Source organism: Lathamus discolor, chromosome 1, assembly GCF_037157495.1.
Source record: "Lathamus discolor isolate bLatDis1 chromosome 1, bLatDis1.hap1, whole genome shotgun sequence".
NCBI classification, from domain to species: domain Eukaryota; kingdom Metazoa; phylum Chordata; class Aves; order Psittaciformes; family Psittacidae; genus Lathamus; species Lathamus discolor.
The window spans coordinates 126,661,297-126,684,612 of NC_088884.1; the positions used below are offsets into that span (position 1 = coordinate 126,661,297).

The 23,316-nt window shown below is 40.0% G+C and overlaps 1 protein-coding gene across 2 annotated transcripts in view; it reads left to right on the forward strand.

Moving 5' to 3' along the window:
• Positions 1-18,731, forward strand: part of GALNT7 (polypeptide N-acetylgalactosaminyltransferase 7) — a 73,748-nt gene extending 55,017 nt beyond the window's left edge. The window contains exons 4-12 of one of the 2 annotated variants that reach the window (XM_065694507.1): positions 1,138-1,268; positions 1,479-1,558; positions 3,482-3,664; positions 7,101-7,218; positions 9,202-9,324; positions 10,043-10,261; positions 12,284-12,382; positions 13,697-13,825; positions 16,484-18,731. In XM_065694507.1, coding sequence (XP_065550579.1) covers positions 1,138-1,268; positions 1,479-1,558; positions 3,482-3,664; positions 7,101-7,218; positions 9,202-9,324; positions 10,043-10,261; positions 12,284-12,382; positions 13,697-13,825; positions 16,484-16,621 — 1,220 coding nt within the window. In that variant the 3' untranslated portion in view covers positions 16,622-18,731. Of the gene's footprint in view, positions 1-1,137; positions 1,269-1,478; positions 1,559-3,481; positions 3,665-3,830; positions 4,014-7,100; positions 7,219-9,201; positions 9,325-10,042; positions 10,262-12,283; positions 12,383-13,696; positions 13,826-16,483 lie in introns of both variants that reach the window. The other variant, XM_065694500.1, reaches the window with a different exon arrangement.
• Positions 18,732-23,316: the final 4,585 nt, after the last annotated feature.

Below are 23,316 nucleotides of genomic sequence, written 5' to 3' on the forward strand. Positions count from 1 at the left end.
CTTCAGTCATTTCAGGGTGAGAAAGATGTTGCTGCTGAAGCAAGCTGATGGCTTACTGCTGCTACAGGGGACATCCTTCTCCTTCCACCTCTGCACATCCCCTCTCCTCTTAGATCAGCAGGGGCATGGCCTTAAGCAGCCCCTCAGAGCTGGTTCAGACCAGTGCATGGATGCCTCAGCTGTAGCTGAGGTGGCTTAGTTTGACTCCTGACTGAGGGAAACTGAAGCTGTAGGCAATTCTTTTGAGCTTTTCAGTACAAAAATAGATGTTAAATGAACACCAGTAGCTAAATCAGCGTAGCCTCAAACAGTAAGCGCCTTACTGCCAGCCCTTCTGCCTTTGTGAGATTTCTCAACAGAATCATCTGTGCAATATTATGCAAGGCTAGGATCCTCTTTTCAAATTGTGTGGTAGGAATGTGGTTTCCAGATTAGTTTAGCAAAGACCAATGTGGAAATACAAATCTGCAACCATTTAAGCGTAGCCCATCATGATTCTTATGGGGTTACTCATCCCTATACTGACCAAAGGTTTCCAGTCTCATCAGTATAACTAGGCATAGCTTGTTCACCGCAGTTCTGGCCCTCCAATTATTCTTTTTCTTTATTTAATTAGAAGATTAGCATAAGACCACCACAGCCCCAAGGGGGAACTGGTCTAGGTGAGGGAGTGCAATAGTTTGAGTATGGTGGGTTTCTGTCTCAGGTTTCCAGATTTAATAGACCAAGATAACATTTTGTGAGGCAGAAAGTGAGTGAGGACAAACATTTAACTGAAAAGTGGGACCTTCAACTGTACACATGACATTATCCGATAAGGAAAGACCATGTGCTGAAGTGTAGAAACTTCTCTGCCTGGTTGAAATACTAGAGATGACCTGAAAACCACAATGTGATCTATTGAAGTGACTGGGAATTACCCACCCAGCTCCCCTGTGGTGTGGCCAACTGCTTCAGCTGCTTTTTTCTTCAAGCGTGCCAGAGACAAACCTTTGCCATGAAGTCAGAGCTCCATGTCTTCAGATCTTCAGGTTTAGTACAAGATACTTTTAAGTAGAGTTGATTTGTGTTGTGTTAGGAGTGCAAAGCTCTTTATTATTAAACCTCACCTTTTTTTTTTCCTCTGTTACTTGATAGCACACTTACAAGAGAGGCTGGATGAGTATATTAAGCAGTGGAACGGCCTTGTAAAGGTATTTCGAAATGAGAGGAGAGAAGGTTTAATACAAGCTAGGAGCATTGGAGCCCAGAAGGCTAAACTTGGACAGGTAGGAGCCAATTCACACACAAGTCTTGTCTTTGGGGAAGGCGAATGTTGGGTAGGGGAGGTGAGGTGGTGGTGGTTAGAGGGGATTCATTTAACTCATGTAAGCTTCATTTTTTTGTTTATAATATGAAACTATTTCAGGGTAAATACACTTAAGTCATCATGATTTCATATACAGAAATATAAATTGCATTACTTATTTCTTTTGAAGGTTTTGGTTTACCTGGATGCCCATTGTGAGGTGGGAATTAATTGGTATGCGCCACTTATAGCTCCTATATCTAAGGACAGGTAATGTTCTCCTGTTATTTCTAGTGTCTGATCCCCTAGGAAGAAAAAGTCACAGTAACGATCTTCACTTTTTGAACTATAGTCAGTATGTTTTGTATCTATACCAACGCATATATATATCAAAATATGTTAGTATTTGCTATATAATGATTTTATTTTCTCCCAGCATAAAAGCTATGTGAGGAGGAAGGAAAATAGTCAGGCAAATGAATCTCTGGGTAGTTTATTTTAATAGGCATACTGAATATTTTGCTTAGTATAGATTAAATATAAGACAACGCTTGTCTTTTGCAATGATCTGAGGGACTGTTATAAAAATGTTCTGTTCTGGCTGAATAAGGAGCCTGATCAAACAAAAGAACTAAACAAAACTATGATTTTTGGTAGAGGAAAAGCAGCACTAAGTGTTTTAATGTAATGGGGATTTGAAGCCATTGTGGTCTCAAGAATTTTATAACTTTCTCCTCTTTGGTCTTGCAATGTGGTCTTATTTGTTTTCTCTGGAGCACTTCAGAGGATTGTCTGTAGTGAACCAAGGCCAGAGCTTGAGCCTGTCTCTGCCACAAGCCCAGGCGCTTGCCAGGAGTCAAGTGGTGGAAATGCCTGTGCTGTGTGCGTGGGATCTGAGAGAGGTGACAGAGGATGGGAATCCCCAGGGGCTTCACTTCTTCCAGCTGTTGAAATGCTGTTGTTGCTGTGTGCTACTGTGCTCTTAGCTTGTGTGGTCAGGGGGTATGTGTGTTTAGGAACCTATGTGCTTGTTTAAACTCTTTAACCCATAAGATAACTGCTTAATCCTAAAAAAGCTATACATTAACCTGTTGTACTATCAGAACTTTCATGAAGACGTGGGTTTTGTGTATTTGAAAAGCTGTAACTCAACCTTTAAAACTATTTGGGCCAGGGTACTAGAAAGAAGGTGGAAATGCTTGTGTGCTTTCATGAAATGTGTGTTACTGTTTTGCGTGAGAGAGGCTGGTGAGAACAGGCAGCTTTAAATGCATTCTCCAGCACCACCTTCAAAAGCAATAGTTACCGGAGGACCAGTGATGGTGGGGCACGTGATGCCAGAGGGCAGTGCTCAGCAGCTTTCTTCCAACCCTGGGTGCAGCATGCCACTGCTTTTGCCTCAAAGAAGGCACAGAGTTAGTGTTTCTCTTTTCCCCGACCGATTTTTCGATCTTACAGGATTTGACTTAAAACAATGGAAATGCTCCAAGTTTGGTCACCGGGAAACTCATGTGGAAAAGCGGGGAGAATAACAAGATAATGTCTTTTCCTATTCATATTATATTTTTATATATTATATATTTTAATATTATATATTTCCTTTTCATATTATATATGTGACAGATCACAATGAGCAGCATATTGCAAATCAAACAGGAAAAAATCTACTGAAGAATGCTGCTAGGAGAGCACCAGTAATATTTTTTTTTATCCTGAGAGGTTAGCACTTGACTAGGACAGAATAGTGAAAATCCATGTTCATACTAGTGAAAGCTAAGAGCTTGCCATACGTGTTGACAGATAAGATCTGACATGAATAGGAATTATGGGAAATAACAATACTGTGAGAACCCTGTGGGCTACTCTTTTGCCTCCTGCAGTGCTTTATTAGAAGACCAATGTCAAGATGTGCACATAAAGGAAAAAGTATCGATAAATTGATATATTAGCATTTCAGACCTAATTCTTCTGCTTTCAGAACCCCTTAAAACAGCATAAAGAAACACTATCTCTTTCTTTTTTTCTTTTTTTTTAATCCAAATGAGGCTTCATTTTTTGGTAGTATCTTTACAAGTGACTTTTCGTATACACTGCTCCATAAGCTTAATAATTAATGGTGTTAATTGCAGATTAGACAGATTACTCTTCTGAAATTGTATTTTGCTCTTTCTTTCCCTTCTATAAATGTTTCAGAACTGCATGTACTGTACCTCTAATAGATTACATAGATGGAAATGATTATTCCATTGAGCCACAACAAGGTGGGGATGAAGATGGTTTTGCCAGAGGGGCATGGGACTGGAGTTTGCTATGGAAACGAATTCCGTTAAGCCACAAGGAAAAGTCCAAACGAAAGCATAAAACTGAGCCTTATCGGTAAAGAGAGCTGTTTATGTACTGTGAATTGTAATGAATAATTGCCTAAACCCTTTCGTTTTTCCCTCCCCCACCTCTTTTCCCACGAACTACGACCCATGCACGCGTGCCACATGGGTCCTTGCACATAACTGCATCTTCCCTGCCACCATCCGCCACCCTGCAGAACCACATGCACTGTGCCACTTATAGATGTCATAGATGGCAACACTTATAAGATTGTGCCCCAAGGGGGTGGTGACGAAGATGGGTTTGCTAGAGGCGCGTGGGATTGGAGTATGCTGTGGAAGAGGGTTCCCTTGACCAAGCGAGAGAAGGAAAGCAGAAAGACAAAAACTGAACCGTATCGGTAATCACTAAATCACTTACCCGTTTCTTGTTTTTCCTGAAGTCAATATTGATCCACTAAAACTTGCATGCACTTCTATCCTGAAAATCTCCATATTTCTAACCACACCAGCTGCTTTGTTTAACCAGACCTGTTTGCCAAAACTGACTATTTGCTCAAAATACCTTTGCTACCTTGTCTTGCCTCTCTGTTCCTGCTCTTGTGTGGTTAATAGGGTGCACATTAGAATGATAGGGGGTTTTTTTGGCAAAATAAAATGCTGAATGATTCTGTTTCCAGGGAAAACTTAACTTAGCTATGATATTTTTTTTAAGAAGTAGTGTTGGGAACAACCGTGCTTATTTAAACGTTTGATTTGAAATAACAAGCATGCTGTGAGTATTTATAATAGATGGTAATGCATAAAATCTGTAACCCGTTGTCATGGCTTGATGCATGCATACAGCTTATGGACTACGCATGTGCATCAAGAAAATCCCTTTTGTCATATTTCTCTCATTTGCTTTATAATAGACCACATCTGACAAAGAAGCATATTGTTTAAGAATCTTGGCTTAGTATTTTCTAAGGTCTCAGTATGTTTGGGAATTTTAATTTAATGCACATAACAGTTAAAAAAAAATGAAGAAAGAAAAGAAAGAAAAACCTCACCACATTATTTTCTAAGAAAACTCCAGTAACTTTCATAGAAGTCCCACCTTTTTCTTATGGTTTGTAGTGGGGTATGTTTTCTTCCCAGCACACAGAAACTGGCTAGAAACCTAGCTTAGGAGCTTAAGTTTCTGAATGGCTTTTCAAGATTGGGAGACTGTGGTTCTGCTGGTTTTTATTACTTTCCCCTTCACACTTAACTAATCGTGTTACTACATTTGAAAGCAGTCCTCACATCTTCAGAATCTAATGTCTTCTATTGCTCGTATATATGATTTAAACATTGTAAGAACTGATGTTGGTAATTCCCTATCCTCACCCGTGATTGTTCTCTGCTAAAATGGCAACACATGCAAGGAAGTTATGAAGCTTTGATCTGTTTTGTATACAGTATAAATAATACCGTTTTCTGGCAAGGCTGTCCACATTGGAACTTTAATATTCTCTTAGAGGGGGATAAACTATTTCAAACGTTGCTGTTGTGTTCTGTGTTTACTATCCAAACAGGTCTTAAAATCCTTTAAACTGTTCCCAGAAACACAGAACACATGTTCTCAGAATGGTTTAAAAGATTACTTTATTTTTAATAATACTTTCAAGAGTTACAGTGCTTCTTTTAAAAAGAGATATTCCCTGCATCTGTTTATGTCCAGGCTGTATGCATTTTGTTGCAGCAATACCAAGGCAAGTAAGACCAAGTAAAAGTCTTGCTGAAACCATAGCCAGGATTGCTTAGTTTAAAAAGAAAACACACAAACAAAAAAAACCTCAACAGCTTAAAGCACAGAAACTAACTTTTCATAATGTGAGAATTGCCCGTTCTTTCAGTAATATTGTGCTTACCTCTTCAAATCCTATAAAATAAACTACGGAGCTTATGTGGGTTTTACTGTGTTCTTTAACACACTTGACAGCACGCTGGAGGCCAAGACTGGAACTTCACCATCTGAGGCCTCTACACTTGCCAAGTCTTTATAGCGCTGAGGAAAACCAAAAAATGCAGGAAAGCCACAGGGCTGTGCTGTGCAACATGTTTCTCCCTGCTGCGCTTGCTGTCTTCCAGTCCTTTGAACCCTTGTGATGCAAAAGCAACAGCGGAGGCAAATACAGTACGCAGACAAGTAGGAGGGGACATTTAGGTGTAACTGATGAAGTCATTTGGAGGTCATCTGAACTGATAACCACTGTACTTAACTAAGCTGGTACACCCAGCAGCTCTGTTTTTGCCCTGCCCCTGCTATGCAAAGGGGGTGTATGTTAACCCTTCGGGTTACTTTTTCTTAAGCAGATCTCCATTTATGTGCAGAAGGGAAATTGCTGTTAAAAGGAGCACCACTAAGTTAAAAATCTAATGGAATGGAGAGACTGAATAGTGCTAGAAATGACCTATCTCTCAATAATTTGGTCATGAAGGAATATTTCATTTGTGTTTTACTTGGCTCACCAGCATGATCTGGATTCTTTGATCCTCCTGCTTTCAGTACTGCAGATCATCTGAAGTCAGAAAGAATTCACTTTTTCCTCACCAGCTTCTTAATTTTTTTTTTATTGCCAACTTAGTAGGGATTCCAGCTTGTATCCATTAGGGTTTTTATGTACTTATTGATCCTCAGGTGAAAAATGCTTGGTATGTGCACTGGAAATGAATTAACGTATCGTACTTGCTGTTTCACTGTGAGCAAGCTACCAAAGAATTTTGGGTAGAGCCATTGTGCAAAAATGCTCTAATCCAAACCACAACATCTTGTTGACACATTAAAGCTAGTTAATTGAACCTTGGCATACATGGAGGGATTTGCAAAGCCGTTTTAAAAAATAAATAAATAAACCAAAATGCAAACCTTACAACTTGAATCCAGGCCCTTCCAGTATAATGAAAAAAGTCTCATATGGCAGCAGTAGGAAAAGAGACAGAGAAAGAAAACAGAAAGGTATCATTTAGCTGGAAAAACTCTGTTGCTTGCTAATAGACAGTGTTTCAATGTGGCAGCAGCTGCTCAGAATGTAAATGTTAAGTCTGCTGTGCAGTCTCATTCTCAAAAGCTTGAACAGCTTTCAAGAGAGAAATGTCTTGTCACAGTGATTCTTATCTTTTTTGTTGTTATTTTAATAGAAGCATGCTGGCTGGCTGAATAAATCTAACCAAAATTTTGTATTTAAGAAAAAACAAACAAACAAGACTAAACCAAACTGAAACGACAAGATAATAAAAACTGTGACTTCACCAGAAGTTAAATGGATGTCACTTCAGAAAATTGATGGAAGCTGATGACAAAGCTTCATGATTTTTCAGTGCATTGCCATTTATTATATGTTAACATATGTTAACATATCTTTATTATATGTTAACAGTAATTTACTCCCTTAATTAATGCTTTCTCTGGGCGTTATCATATCCTTTTGGCAGAATGACTTAACACTGTCTTCCTCTTTCAGGTCCCCTGCAATGGCTGGTGGATTGTTTGCCATTGAACGTGATTTCTTCTTTGAACTAGGTCTCTATGATCCAGGCCTTCAGATTTGGGGTGGTGAAAATTTTGAAATTTCTTACAAGGTAACCCTAAAAATGGAAAGCTAATTCAGTTTACTAGATCTTTTTTTGGTAAATACTTCTGCTTGGAGGGCAGAAAGACCTACCTCCGATTTGCGCCACTTCTGCCTTGTGAACGTGCAGCCCATAAGGTTTCGTTGTGAGGAGACGTTGTGGCAGAGATGCGTCCCCTCAGTGTTTCCTTGTGGATTTTGGGGCAGAAGTGTTTAGAGAGCTGGCCTGGTGCTGAGACCCAAATGTTGAGTAATCTAGATTTTGTTAATGGTTTGGGATCATACCTGCCCTGAAATGTCTAATCTGAAAGCAGACTGGCAAATCTGCAGATTTGACTACAGGACTGCTCTCATGATGAGAAAAATGCCATTGCCAATGAAAGTGATTATAGAGAACAAGTAGTACTCAGTTTATGCATAGATGCCTGTAAAGTATATAATGATGCAACAAGAAGTAATCTGCCCTGCTTTCCTTCTGCCTGCCTTTTTTATGAGCAGAAAATGATCTCATATACTTTTTAAAATTTCAAGAAGTTCTTTACAAGAGATGTCTTCACAATTGAAGTGCTAACTGCGTACTTCATAATCACTGAAGAAGATTTTATTTTCACTCCTAGGCATATGCATGCCCTTCAGTTAGCAGGAAACGCAAGATGATAATCATCAGCTTCAATATTCATAATGACACAAGTGGCAGACAGCAGGAATCTGTCCCAATTAACAAACAAAAGTGGAGACATTTAATACCCTCAGTAGCGATCTGTGAAATCGTAACTGAATTTTACTGAAAGTACATTCAGAGCTCCTCTAGCTGCTCTTGCTCCTCACGATTTTGAGGAATGCCCTGAGTGCACTTGCTCAGCTGTAAATCCATATGCAAAAGGTAGTTATTGAGAATGTTACACATACAGGGTCTTTATCCTTCTAATTCTCCATCTTGCTTAGAGCTAAATCATGATTGAAATTGCATACAGTAGCTTTGTAATTGAAGTGATTATGTAGAAACCTCCAAATTGGTTTCATGTCGATCATAACCAGTCTTTAGGAGAACTAAACAGTATTTACCAGTCTTGCATGCTGACTCCTAGATAGCAAATATAGTGGCCTTGCATATCTGAATTGGGTTTTTTTTGTGAAACTTAAGAAAACTAATATGATGATGCAACAAAGGAAGTAAACTATTCTGCCTATCTTTTCTAACACTGCTAAGTCATATTTTTTAATCTGAAATTTGGACTGATTTGGAACATCCCCAGAGTTATCTTGAATTTGGATTTAATGCTACATTTCAAACTTGTGAAAACTATGAGCAACCAAATTCAGATTTCGGTATGTTTTCTTTCCCTCATAAATGGGTTATCCAAGAGCATGTGGGAGGGAGGGAATTTCAGAATGGTAATATGTTTCACCCATATTTTATTTTCAGCTACTATAGTTAAAGAAAAATCTGCTTGTACTTGGGTTACCAAAGACATCCTTATCTCCTAATAGTCTTTATTAAGAAAGACCTAAATGTGATGGGCATCTAACCAAAACCCATCTTAGTGATGGTATGTGCATTGCTTTAATAAAATCAAAATATTACTAATTCTGTCATAATAAAAATGACCCAGTTCCAGATTTGGTTCATTTATTACTGTTGTTCTAAAGTAGCAATGGAATGAGATGGCAAACTTTTTAAAAGCTTTTCAAAAAAGTAATTTAGCTGAGTAATTTTGTGGCTAAGTTGAAGATGCATTCAGTGAAGCCTTTCATTTCAGAGACCAGTTATGTTTATGCTTACATCTGAAGCAAAAATATTTAAATATATCATACAGTTAGCATAGTAAGAAAAGTAATCGATATTTCTTCCATAATTTATTACCTATCTGTCTGTCTTAAATTCACAGAACCACAGAATCGTTAGGGTTGGAAGGGACCTCTGGAGACCGTCTCATCCAAACCCCATTCTTGTGCATATATATATTAATAATACCTTTGCTTTAACTTGTAGATCTGGCAGTGTGGGGGAAAACTGTTGTTTGTTCCCTGTTCTCGTGTTGGACATATCTACCGTCTCCAGGGTTGGCAAGGAAATCCTCCTCCTGTGTACGTTGGGTCTTCTCCTACATTAAAGGTACTATTTTGCTGCAACCTTGAAGGTGGTTTTTGATTTTTAGATAACAACAGCTATTTAAATTATCAGCAGCAATTTAGAGAGCTCTTCATCCAAAGCTATTTAGTGTCTAAAGCTGAGATGGCCTTCCCCATAGAAGGGAAATCTTGTGCCAGTCCTGCTGCTTTTTATAGTTTTGTTCAATTTATGCTGGATGTAGATTAAAGGAAAACTTGTAATAGTTTGTGCCATAAGTCAGATCTCTTAAGACTTTTTTTTAACACCAGGACATTTATACTAGAAGAACTGTACAAAGTGAGGTGTTCATCTAGAACAGGTACAGGTTATACAGAGATAAGAGCCATCAAAGAAACTGAGAAGAAAGATGTGAGGAAGAGGCTTGTTCACCAGGCGAGCTATCCATTTTTCCCCCTTGTCCAAGCAGCAATAAACTACTTAGGAAGGTAAAATCTCCTTGATGTGTCACAGCTGACCCATTTAAGACTTAATTTTTTCATGCCTAGTAGACTAATGCATCATTCTGTGTATTAAAACTGAAGAAGGTGAATAGAAACTCTGAATTGCAGTTCTGGTCACAAATCATTGGTGCTCTATAGTAACTTCATGATGTTACTCTTTAAGGGAGAAATACTCAGATTTCTGAAATTAGCATGCAGTTGTGTCTGACCTGTTTCTTGTGTATGCTTTGAGGTCACAGCAATGTCCTTGTTCTTGACAGAACTATGTCAGAGTTGTAGAAGTGTGGTGGGATGAATACAAAGACTACTTCTATGCCAGTCGGCCTGAAACAAAAGCACTACCCTATGGAGATATATCTGAGCTGAAAAAATTCCGTGAAGATCACAACTGCAAAAGTTTTAAGTGGTTTATGGAAGAAATAGCATATGATATAACTTCATACTATCCCTTGCCACCTAAAAATGTGGACTGGGGAGAGGTAAGTACAGCACACAACCTGTATTTATTTTAGGAGCTAAAAAAATGGGACTTCAAAAGGAACTGATTGTTACTTGGCACCAAACTGAGAACAGTTTCTTTGATTATTGCTATATTAAGGTATATGATACTAACCAGAGAGCTATAGAAATATAACCCTAGGAAAAGAATTATATACACTTTAAGAGGTGTGAACTTTTTTTAATTAGCTCCATAGGTCCTTGAAGGATGATTTTCTCTCTAGCCCTGTCTTCAGTTATGTCTAAAGCTCTTTTTCCCATAATTGAAAATTAGAGGATTTTAGAAGAAGAAGTGTGAATCCTGAGCATGTAGGAGTATTGGTGAAGATAAAAAGGTGATAATCTTTTTCTGTGAAGGCCTAGAGAACAGATAATTAAATCCAGGAGGAGTACATTTTGCCTGTATTTGCCAGCCTGAGATGTACTCATACAGTTACAGACTCGGTAAATCACTTATCTGCATAGAATAATTTGATGCCATTCCTTAACAGTCATTTCCAGCATTAGTGTACAGTGTATAATTCTCAATAAATTAAGAATGTGGTTACAAATTTGTCATTTTCACATGGTTTGCAGGAAGAGACGGCATGTAGCCAAGGGAGCGCAGGACACCTCACTGATCCTCACTTGTTTCCTTCTGGCTTTTAGGCCACACCTTTAGGAGCTCTTTACTGCAGGTCTCCTGTCAGATTTATTTATTTATTTGTTTGTTTATACCTTTTCAGTTGTAACTTCAAAAGAGCATTAGAAAGTACAGATATATGCTGTTTCCCATGGCCAAGAAAGTGTCATCTTTAATTTCCCTGAGGAATTAGTGATACAGAGCATGTGCATGGTGGAATAGGGTACAAATAGTATCGTATCTGAGGAACCAGGTGAACAATGACACCTTTATTTCTTGCCTAAAAGCTAGCACAAAGTGTCAGTTACTAGATTAGCCTTAGACCTCCTTTTGAATCCACGTAAAGGTTTAGGAAGGCATGTTATATGTTACTGCTCACTGAGGTGTAAGTATCTGAAGAGAATAAAATAATAACGGCCACCTTGTGAGAAATTGTCCCTAATAAAAGCAAGCAGCTCTGGTAAAGCAACAGGAAAGTCAAAGTTCACAGACTTCTCTGAAGTTTTCTTCAGCTCTTCTTCACTGGCTGCTAGTTATCCTACATCTGAGAAATCCCCCCCCCCGTTTGTAACACCACACTAATTGCATTTCCAAACTGCCTGGAATGGAAGTGTGGCGTTCATCTTCTCTAACCCTTTCTCTGGGAGTCAGGTCTAAGCTTAGTCTTCCGGACTTTCTTCTACTGTCACAAAGGAAAAAGAGGCTCTGGCAAAGAAGATAGGTCTGGAAATAATGTTATTTGTGTCATAAAGTCTTTGTAAAGCTGTTGGTTGGCCCTTTTGAGAAAGGATTGGGCTAATCAGCAACTGAGGCATGCTTTCTGACAAGACTTTTGTTCTATATCTTGTGCCTGTGCCTGCCCCTCATCAATTTTATCTCTTTTTCTACTGTGTAATTGGTGTTGCAGAAGGCACATCTGAGCAGCAGGGTCAGTAAGCTGTGCCTGGCTGCAGTTAATAACTGCCATGCATAACTCCTCTGCATCCTGTTTCTCTCATCCACAAGATGAGAGCAACTTAGCTGAGCTCCTGCTTTATTTATGATGACCTATGAGACTGAACATGCTTTGATAGGGGGTTGAATAAATTAAAATTAATTGAAAGTCCTACATCTCAGTGTCATTAATTTGGAACTGAGCTTTACAACTCTAGCTATATCAGTGTACTCTAACTCACATAGGAGTCTGCAAATTAGTAGACACCTTGAAGCTCCATCTCTCAGAACATTTAGCATAAGTATTTAAACTTCATACACAGGTTTGTCTCATATCTGTCTGTCACATATCTGTTTCTGGTTTGAAAGATAAGTGAGAATTTCCTGAGCTCCTTTGTGCTTATTTTTAACTTGAGACTAACTTAAGAGTGCAAAACCTCTTTTCCAGATTAGAGGCTTTGAAACTGCTTACTGCATTGATAGCATGGGGCACACCAACGGTGGCTTTGTTGAGCTTGGGCCATGCCACAGGATGGGAGGAAATCAGGTAAGAAGCTTGGAAGCAGGTCTGAAGGAGAATCACTTGCTGTGGATAATAACAGGCCAGTTTTCTGTTCAGCCTGTACATAAAGTCACTTAGGCACCAGCTTCAGAGATGGGAGTTGGGGACTTTCCATAAGCATACTGACATTGATAAAATACGTGAATCTGAAAATAAAATTATAAACACAAACAGTATAAAATTGAAGGCAAATTCATAATCTCTTCTTCAGTGAAACAGGTACATGAGGAAGTGAGAACTGTACTGTCTTACAGCAACCATATCACTGCATTAGAATAACTGCAGCTCCTGGCATTGCTGCTGATTCATCATTTATCTTCACTTAATAATTAATCATTCAGGAAACAATCCCCTTATTCACTTTGGCACAATTATTTCACAGAGTTGTTTTGCTCTAATAGAGGTATAAAACACTTTTGTGCAGTAGGTCATCTTCCACCACAGGAGACAAGAAACTGAATACAGACATATGTCTGCTTCATTTACAAATTGGCAGAATGTAACTGCTAATAGATGTTTGCAATCCAAGCTGCTATCGTGTTTGAACTGTATCTTCACAAACCTACCCACACTACCACAAAAACATGCTGTTCTGTCTTTACATCCCTTTTTTCAGTTGGAAAACTTTTCAGAATTCTAAGTCCTTATTTATGTTGACGTAGACTTGAACCAGGCAAGTTTTGTCACAGCAGTCATGAAATCACATGCAGAATGATGCTTTTGAAAAGCCGTATTTGGGTTAGCTCTTGGTAGCCCCTGGAAATATCTCTTTGAAATTTAATGAAAAAATTCCCTAAACTACTTCTTCTTTATATGTTACCCCCAAAAACCCTGTAACAATGATTTCATAAGAAGTAGCTAGGATAATCTTTCTTTATCTGGACACATTAGTTTGATTTCCTCCATGGGTAAAATGCCATTCAAATGAAATTACCATCCAGCCCCTAGGACTTGCTACCAGACCTTCAGAAAGATAGTGGATTATTTGACCATCAAATCATACACAGGTTTTTAATCAAACACTTTCACAAGTCTCCCAAATAGGAATCCCTTTATTTTTACCATTTTTGTCTTGCTAGGTAAGTTTCTTACTTTTCTGAGAAGAAAGTTGAAATTGAGTGTCATGACAGTAAAAGTGCATTACATCATGTAAAGTTAAGAACCCTCCTGAAAGTTAGGTGTAATGACACCACAGAATGTTTTGAATGATGAAATTTAGTTGGTATTTTCAGTGTTTCTAAAATACTCATCATTTTGAGTCAGCTGCTTAAAGGGTGGCTTTTTTTTTCTTCCTGTTAGCTTTTCCGAATCAATGAAGCTAATCAACTCATGCAGTACGACCAGTGCTTAACTAAAGGACCAGATGGATCCAAAATTATGATTACACACTGTAATCAGAATGAATACCAGGACTGGCAATACTTCAAGGTATGTAACGGATATATAGCAGAAAAGAGATTATAATTTGCATCCTGGTTTTTTGTACCTCTTTTTTATTATTTACATGTATCTGAAACTAAAGTTCTATGACATGGTTGACTGAACCAAGTAAATTGTTAACTGCACATTGTTAACTCAAAAATCCGTGCTTGCTGGGAAAGCTTCCTCTAGGAAAAGATGCTTTTCCTAGTGGTTCTAGTTGCTGGTTTCTGTAGCAAAATCTTTAAGGAGAGTCTCATGAGGCTACATCTGCTGCCACAGGTTATGTTAGGAGTTAGCACTTGCCTCAGAGGAGGTAAAGAGGATGTCTACTAACAATGACGGAGTTTCTAAAAGCTTTTAGTGTCATCACCCTCTCTGCTTCTATGCTTTCTGTCAAGAAATTTTCTTTATCTAACGTACTGTAAGAAGATTACTTAAATTCTGGGGTGCATTTAGCAGCTAGGTTCAATATTAAATCTAATTTTAAGAAGTCTATATTGCAGTGTTGCTCTGTTTATAGACAGATCTTTTTAAGCCTACATAGAAATAGGTGAATTCATTACTCTTTGCCTTTTTGTGTTGTTTCTGCCATCTTCAGTATTTCTTTTTCCTGTTCATCAGCCATTCTCTAACAACATGCTCTGTTGTGAGTTCTGGGTGTGGAACAATTATAATGCTATTGCAAAATATGAATTAATAAAGACTTGGAATGTTGGCTGATAGATGTGTGAGGGTTGCTGCAGTCTATTTAGTCACTACATCTGTAAGTCCTCTATTACTACTTGTTTAAGAAAATGTTGAAGGTTCTATTTCTTCTTTAAAAAAGGAAACTGAATGCACGTAAGTGTGACGTTATCCTTGGATATAAGCACACATAACTTGGTTCTGTCTAAGAAACTATCCTGAGTCAATTTTTCTTCAGTCTAGCTGGCATCTTGCGTATTAATTGGCTCATTAGCTGGTTATCTGGACTGTGTCTGTCTGAAAGAAGCAGGCACTGTTGAGTGCAGTGAAATCTGTTTATTATTCTCTAAGCCACTCCACCTTTTCTGCTCTTTACATAGGTAATCAATGTAAAGAGGAAATATCAAGCACAGTAATTTCCACACAGCTTTCTTGTGCCATATAGACAGCCAAAATTCTTTAAACCTGAAACTTAAAAATTGATAAGCAGTGTTTCAGTCCTTGCAACTTCTGCTTTAATTTTGTAGTAATATATAGACTTGTTAACTCTCCAGCCATTCTAGTGTGTCACAGCATGTTACTTGGCTCTTCTCTAAGCATTTCTTTTATGCAAGAAGATCCATTTCCTCCACACTGGTAGTGAGTTGTGTAATTGTTAGCTTATTACTGCAAGTTATAAGGAAGCCCAGTAGGCATGGCCTGGGCTGTAGAACAAAACAGTGACTGGCTTCCAGAGGTCAAAAAAGAAAGGTGGGGTAAGAGCAAAAGGACCACCAAGGGTGTGTAACTAAGCAAATACTAGAAATTTGGCACACTCTGCTGTGCAGTACAGAGGGTATGACCCTTTCTTCTAATTAGGAGTGTGTAAGGAATGAAATGCTTATGAACTGCTGAAAAATGTGGCAGCCTCTTGTAAGAGAAAGCTGCCAGGAAATTTTATCTTGCTGGTCGGTCAGTTGTTTCTGGAATTAATATTTGTGTGCCAGTTTGGTGAGTGTAACCTCTGTATGGCTTGAGCATTGAGCAGCAGCAGAGCTTTGGTGCCCATAAGCAAACACCCAGAACAGAGCTGGTGGTAGCCTGCCTATTGCTTTTGTTCAGGCATCTGTTTACCTCTCCAAGTAGAGGCTCCCCATGTCTGGCCACACGGCAGTAGCAGGGATCAAGCTGAACCAATGTCTGGACATGGACATGTGTGTGGGAGTGATGGGGGAGAGGGTCTCTATGCCAAGGGAAGCTAGGTGCACAGGGCAGGGCTGTGCAGCCCCAGCCTGGCTGCAGTGCCTAGAGTTTGCTTCTGCTCCAGTGCTCTCCACACTAGATACAAGTCAGTGAGTGGCTGCATCTGGTGCAGGGGTCAGCAAGCAGGGGGGGAGCCACAGGCTGCTCTGCAAATGCGTGGGACTTGAGCGTGGCAGCACAGAGATGTGGAAGAAGCCAAGTGTGTGTCTCAGCCTGAATGTGCTAGGCACAATAGGTTGCAGTTTCTTAGGCAGTCGTGTTGCTCTGGAGGCCAGACTTGCTCTCATACCCTTTTTTCTTCCTTCTACCAGCCAAGCAGGGAGCAAAGTTAGTGCTTTTTCTCTCCAGTGTGGTTAATGCTGGTGTTGAGCAGTTGTTTTATGTGAAGGGCTAACCAAAGGAAGGTCTGCCCAATGAAGTCAGTTCTCATAGAGCTTTTCCTCAAGTGTCAATCTTTTGGTTACAGGATGGATGAAAAGGCTGGAAATATTTTAGGCACAGTTCCCCTCATTTTCTTAGCAGTTTGTTGCCTAAGAGAATTGTGAAGTGTCTCAGGTAGGCCTACATGTGTCCAACTTTAGTAATACAAAGGCTGTGAAAGTCTAGGTTAAATAAACAGTAAAATGAGTATACAACTGATCTGTTCTGGGACCCTGAACCTTGATTTTGTAAATAGCTATACTAAAGTTAAGAAGAAAAAAACCAAACTCACATGTTCCTAATGGTTTTGTTTTCCAGAATCTACACAGATTTACTCATATTCCATCAGGGAAGTGCTTGGATCGCTCAGAAGTCCTCCATCAAGTTTTCATTTCAGAGTGCGACTCCAGTAAAGCAACACAAAAATGGGAAATGAACAACATCCTTAGTGTGTAGAGAGACAAAACCTACCTACTGACACATTAATTTGTACAGGACTCAAAATAGCCTGAAAACTGCTGCAATTATTAACTTTGTACAGCTGCGAGCCTCCTGGGTTGGATGAAGGACATAGAGGAACTGTGATTATTACAATAACATTATCATCCGCAGTTAATGTTTACAAAACTGCTTTACCTTAAACTCTGTAGATGTTTACATCTTTTTGTTTCAAGATGTTGGTAAATTAATGTGCTGTTAGCTATGTTTCACAGAAACATAGCTAAAGGCGTTGTTGTCTTCTTTGGGATTACACTCAGGGGTCTGAAGGCAGTTTTTTTACACACACTTGAAAAGGTTGGAGTAACCAGATTTTCATAGAACTTGGTGATTATCAACCTGTTGTATATTTTTATTTAATTTTACATCCTACTAAGCACTGCCACAGGTTATTAGCCAGGGTGGCCTTCTCTCACAGTCATGCTGCTTTTTTGGAAGGTGAATTTCAACATATTTAGTGCCTCTTTCATTTCTCTCCTTCACAAGAAAAGCATTTGTTGGAAATTAAACAATGGATTTTGCTGAGCTGTCACCAGGGGTAGGGACCAGCCATACTACCCCGTGTCATTACTGTGTGATCAAAGACAAATTCCTGTTGCCAGTTCGGCTGCTCTACTTCGACTGGACACTTTGTACGGTGCAAAGAAGAGCTTAATGTCACGTTTAGTGCTAATGTGGTACATTTTGTTGGAAGTCAGCACCCTCGCAATTCCAGTTCAGAATTTATAAGCACTAACTTGCTTGTTTAAACCATGCCTTACATAAAAAATAATTATTAAAAAACAAAGAAATAAAGCTGCACAATTATGTAAAACTTAGAGAGAATCCAATGCTTCATTTGATTTGTTATTTTAAATGGAAATCACTTAGAGGTGGACTAAAACTTTGAATTAGGAAAAAGCATCCCGCATCTTAACACAGCTGCGTAATTCTTTATGAGGACATCTGTCAACTAGTTTGGATGCCAGATTTAGATCTGAAAAGAGAAATGGAAATCCTGAAACCGCATTTGTTCATACTAATTTTCTTCTTCTTTTGGAAGAATAGAAGTCATTGGAAACTTCTCCTGAGGGACTACAAACACAAAATACAACCACTTGGTGCTATAGTATACAGACCAGAATGTGAAGAAGTTTCCAAAAATGCTCTGGAAAGGAGCTGATGCAAACACCCTTAGGAGTATAAATATTTACTCTGAATGAGCAGAGAGGTGGAGGAGAAATGACTTATCCTCACTTCCTTATTCCAGATTTTGTGACTTAAATGTTGACATCAGTGTACTGGTTTCATAAGAGTCATGCCTAGAACGTGTCACACTATTAAATATGACTAAATACTTCCCTGAAGTCTAGAATAGCATTGCATGCAGCTTCCATTGGTGTTAACAAGGGTTATGTATCATATTCGGTGACAGATTTTGATCTTTATAATAGGGCTGTCTGCACTGATCTATTAGTTTGGGATCTTTCCTAGTTTCTTTAAACTTCTCGTCTGTCCTTTCAGAGCTATGATAAAATAGAAAATAAAGGAGGGAGAAACTGGAAAAAAAGGAAAATAAGGGGGTGTGCCGGTACTTGTTCCTTGTGTGTATGAAAACTGACTCAATTTTTGTGTATTGGGTAGATTAATTTAATCATATGACTATGCATAAGAGAAAGAATGGTGGCACATAAATTGTGCAGGTGTGCATTTTAAATGGGTATTTTGTGCAATTCATTGAACGCTGATGCTGTATGTGAATATGAGTCTGTATGTGAGACTGAAACCTTACAAAACATGAGATCATAAGAAGCTGTTGCTGTAATGACTTTTTCCTACTATAGCCGGCTTGGAAAAAAATAATTCCCATATTTGCTTTGTAAGTTGATAATATCACTATGCATTTCTACATATTTTATAAATTTGATTTATGCAGATTTTTGATACACTGTATGTTTCTGTAGAAATTGTATAAATCTTTAAAAAATTTATTAGGGATAAATTGGGGAAACCTATGTATATCTTACCTATGGGCTGCTTGTTTTTTAGGTGAAGTAAATAAAAGATTTGGATTTTTGGGTTTACTATACTTTTACAGAGTAAAACTGGACTATTACTTTTATGGCAATCCCATATCTCAAAATTTAGACAACTTCAATGTTACGAACTTACAGATTTAAAGTGTTTCATTTTAATTTTTATCTAGGCACCTTCTGTCACATCTGTGGGGACTCAGGTTTTTTTCCAGTGAAATGAAAAATTAAATTCCCACTGACAGCTGCCGCATGGATGCCTTTGGATTTTTGTATCACCTGCCCTGATCTAATTAGGTAGATTTAATATGGTCATAGGAAATGAATTTGAGAGTGTTCTCTAACGTAGAACCGAAGAGCAGGACTAGTTGGTAATGTTCTGACTCTATGTTTTAACTTGGTCTGTTTCTGTTTCCACCACCAAACGTGTTTCTATCAAACGTCTGGAAAGTAGTGAAGGGGAAAGGGACCTGGGGGTCCTGGTGGATAGGAGGATGACCATGAGCCAGCAATGTGCTCTTGTGGCCAAGAAGGCAAATGGCATCTTAGGGTGCATTAGAAAGGGAGTGGTTAGTAGGTCAAGAGAGGTTCTCCTCCCCCTCTACTCAGCCTTGGTGAGGCCGCATCTGGAATATTGCGTCCAGTTCTGGGCCCCTCTGTTCAAGAAGGACAGGGAATTGCTTGAAGGAGTCCAGCGCAGAGCCACAAAGATGATTAAGGGAGTGGAACATCTCCCTTATGAGGAGAGGCTGAGGGAGCTGGGTCTCTTTAGCTTGCAAAAGAGGAGACTGAGGGGTGACCTCATCAATGTTTACAAATATGTGAAGGGTAGGTGTCAGGATGATGGAGCTAGGCTTTTTTCAGTGATATCCAGTGATAGGACAAGGGGCAATGGGTGTAAACTGGAGCATAGGAAGTTCCACGTTAACATCAGGAAGAACTTCTTTACTGTAAGAGTGACAGAGCACTGGAACAGGCTGCCCAGGGGGGTTGTGGAGTCTCCTACACTGGAGATATTCAAGGCCCGCCTGGACAAGTTCCTGTGTGATGTACTGTAGGTTACCCTGCTCTTGCAGGGGGGTTGGACTAGATGATCTTTTTAGGTCCCTTCCAACCCTTGGGATTCTGTGATTCTGTGAAACGTACTTTCTTGGGGTTTTTTTGTTCTGTAAAGGTTTCCTAGCAAAAGAGTAAGCAATTAAACTGGGGCAAGTTCTGGCCTAAGAACAAACCTATATGCTGAAATCTACAGCACTTTTTCACATAGGGTATTCTTGTTTCCCAGCCATGTCTGTCAGCACACTATTGCGTATTCACATTTCTAAAGACTCCTTTGGCAAAACCCTGGGGATATAGTAGCAGCCAGTTCATGGAAGGAATATCCTTTTATGTACAGAAACAGGGATTGATAGGAAGGGAGGGGACATCCTTCTTCATTACCAGGATCCTAGAACCAGGAAAACCAACAAAACCCTTTGGGCAATACCAGAGATATTGTCCCCATTGATGGCATCCTAGAAGCAATTCTTTCCCTAATGCCAGTCAATCTCCTTTACTATCTGCTTCTTCCCTACCATCTGCCTCCAAGTCACAGTCCCTAAAGCCAAAAGTTAACAACTTAGTACTCTGAAACTAGACCAAGAAGCCTGAGATCTATTCCACGATGTCAGGGATGTAAAAAGTTTATGCTTCTGTCTGATCTGTGAGACTTTTCACAAGAAAAGAAAAAAACATACCTCTGCCTATAAAACCACAAAAGGTGCTTTGGTAGATTTTGCTGTACATCAAGCGCAATTTCCTCTTTAGGTTAAAAATGATCAAGCTGTGCAAGATCTGTGGAGGCATGGGAATAAGGAGGGGAATTTCAGGCAGTGCAGAGGAAATTAGCTACATCACTGAAAACAAACTGGGTTGTTTTTGTAAAAGCATTAATTGTTCCCTGCCGGTGAGCTTAGATCCATTAGTTGTAACAGGTAAAAAGAAACAACCTGGGAAAAACAAACTAGCTGTGTTTCTGTTTCTTATTGACTTGGCCTGCAAGCCTCCTCTGAACTCCTGTAGTTGTGCGCCTTGGTTGGCAATATACAGGAGGACTCTCTACATAGAGTAAGTCTAGTTAGAAAAAGCGATAGGCTATCAAAATATGTTGCCTCCCTTCGGGTTTAAAGAACAAAAAGTATACAAACTGTGAGTGACCCCTGAAGTCCTAAGCTACTCTGGCCCTCCTTTCACTGCGGGGAGCCTCTGGCCATCTTCTCTCACACGCTGCTGCCACAAGCGTGTGCATTGGTGCGTGCTGCCTTGCTCATTGTGCCCTCAGCTAGTGTGGAGCACAGCAGAAGTGGGAAGAAGTGTTTGTGTGGATTATACATCTCATTAACCCAGTTAATGGTTAGTAACCTTTGGTTTTTAAATCTTAAAAACATCCGTTCTTTGCACTGGGAAACAGATTAATTATTCCCCATTACCATGTAAGATGGGTCCTCATAAAAGAAAAAACAAGCTGTCTGCACAACTCGTAGGGTTTTTTCCATGTTGCACTGCTCTCTGGCTGTTCCGAACAGTGCCAAGACAGAGACTCTTCAGCAAAATAGTGGCATAGCTTATGGTCTGAACGACCTTAACTGACTGGTTGTTCCTTAACAGGTGGACAAAGGTGACAAGGATCCAAGCATGTAAACAGGAATTAGAGCTGTTCAAACACCCAGATAAAGAGGTATGTTTGCATGTTAGAAGACATCTTTTCCCAGTAATATGCTTTACTGAAAAGAAATGTGATTGCTTTAGGGATAAGAACCATGCCCCGTCCAAGGTGGAGTGCAAGTACAGCCGGGCTGAGGGCTAGCTAGGTCCCACAGGTCTCGTGGATGCAGTCATTCAGTGTGAGCGCAGAACTGCCTCTGGTGGGCTGCCAGTTCGAATAACTCGGTGATGTTTCTTCTGCAAGAGTACTGTCTCCTGCACAAGAATAATGTTTCCTGCACAAGAAGGAGCAGAAAGGTGAGAGAAGCAGCGTAGCACTAGCTCACAATAAAACCAGAACAGAACAAGCTAATGCCCAAGATGCACATAATGGCAACAGCAGCCCTCTGGCTGAGCATCCCAGGGCTTCTGAAAGGGGAAGGGAAAATTAATGGAGAGACGATACTTCAGTTTCTTGGAAAGGGCTGCTGGTGGCAGTGTGTGTCAGTCAAAAAGGCAGCATGCCCAGACAGTTGTTAAAGCCGAGTCTTAGTCCTGCTTTGAATAGGCTTTCTGAATCACTTGAGGGCACTAGAGTGGAAATCGGAAACAAAATACAGCCTTTTCTGTTGAAAGTTCGGAAGGGTTTCCACAGGAAAATAGTGTAGTCTCTTGTAGAACAAGCCCTGATATTAAATGGTGGTGGATCTTTGAGTGTGAAGTACTCTGGGTCTTTTGTGGGTGCGCGCGTGTTCTCTGAGATACAGCACTGGCACTTACAGGTAAGAGCCTTACTGGTCCAGAGCCATGAAGGCTGGTACCCGCATTTCTGCGGGCTGTTGGGTGAAATGTGCCCTCTATGAGCCATGCTTTCCACACATCTCTTCCCACTGGAGAAGCCCCCTGTTATTCTGTGGTACGCTCAGGAGGCCCCACGCACTGGTGTCTTGATAGCCTGAGCCTGCAGGATGGCTACAGCCCCTTGCCAGCGTCCCCAGGGCCATCACAGCTGCACAACAGGCAGCCACAATTGCATTTTTGTATCTTTATTTCTGAGCAGCACAAACAATGAACAAAAGTAGAACTGGATGAGAGTAGAACCCTTCTGGAGGATTCTTGTGGGTTCATAGGAAGGGAGGTTTAAGAAGAGCTGACCCAGAGAAAAAGCACACCGAGTTCTAGAAGCATTTCTGGTTATCCTGCTGTTTCAATGGCACTGAGGAATGCCCCGAAGTCCTGCCTGTCCTGAAGATGTCAAGGAAACTCTAATAACAGAGCTAATGGAAGGGAAAGCTGCCTGTCTTGCTGTCTGGGAGTGAAGGTAAGATGGTGTGGGGTGCTGCTGCACAAAACAATTCTGTAACCTTATAGCAGAGTGCGGTCTGGTTACTGCTGGTATTAGAGCAATTGGGGATGAAGTAATGTTGAACTGGGCCATTCCCAGTTGGAGACAGGAACCACTCCTGCTTGGTTCTTCTGCCTGTTATAGTATCCTGTTATCTTCCATGTGATGACTATGAGAAGAGTGGAGTACACGCTCAGAAATATCAGAACCCTTTGTCTAATGGATAAAGTTGAAAAAAGCCCCTGCCTTAGGATAAGAACTGAGCAAACATAAGGGTACTTGTCCAACATTGTTCCTACTTCTGGCAGTATACAACTCAAGCACTTTCTGAGCTAGAGATGGTGTTTTCTATTTGGTCGTTCAGAATTTGTCCAACTGCTGATTGAATCTAGGCAGGCTTCGGTCACCCGTCAGATCTGATTATGCAGAAAGTTTCAAGGTTTGCGAAGAGGCACGCTGGTGCTGCAGTCCGCTCCTCTGCTGAGACAAATCAGTGAGCTAGAGCAGAACTATGAAGGCTTGCTAAAGGTCTGAATTCTCAAAGCAGTGTTCAGTTCTAGGTCAGTGCTGGGTCCAGCCAGCCAGGAACGGGGTTCAAGGTGGCAGCACTGACA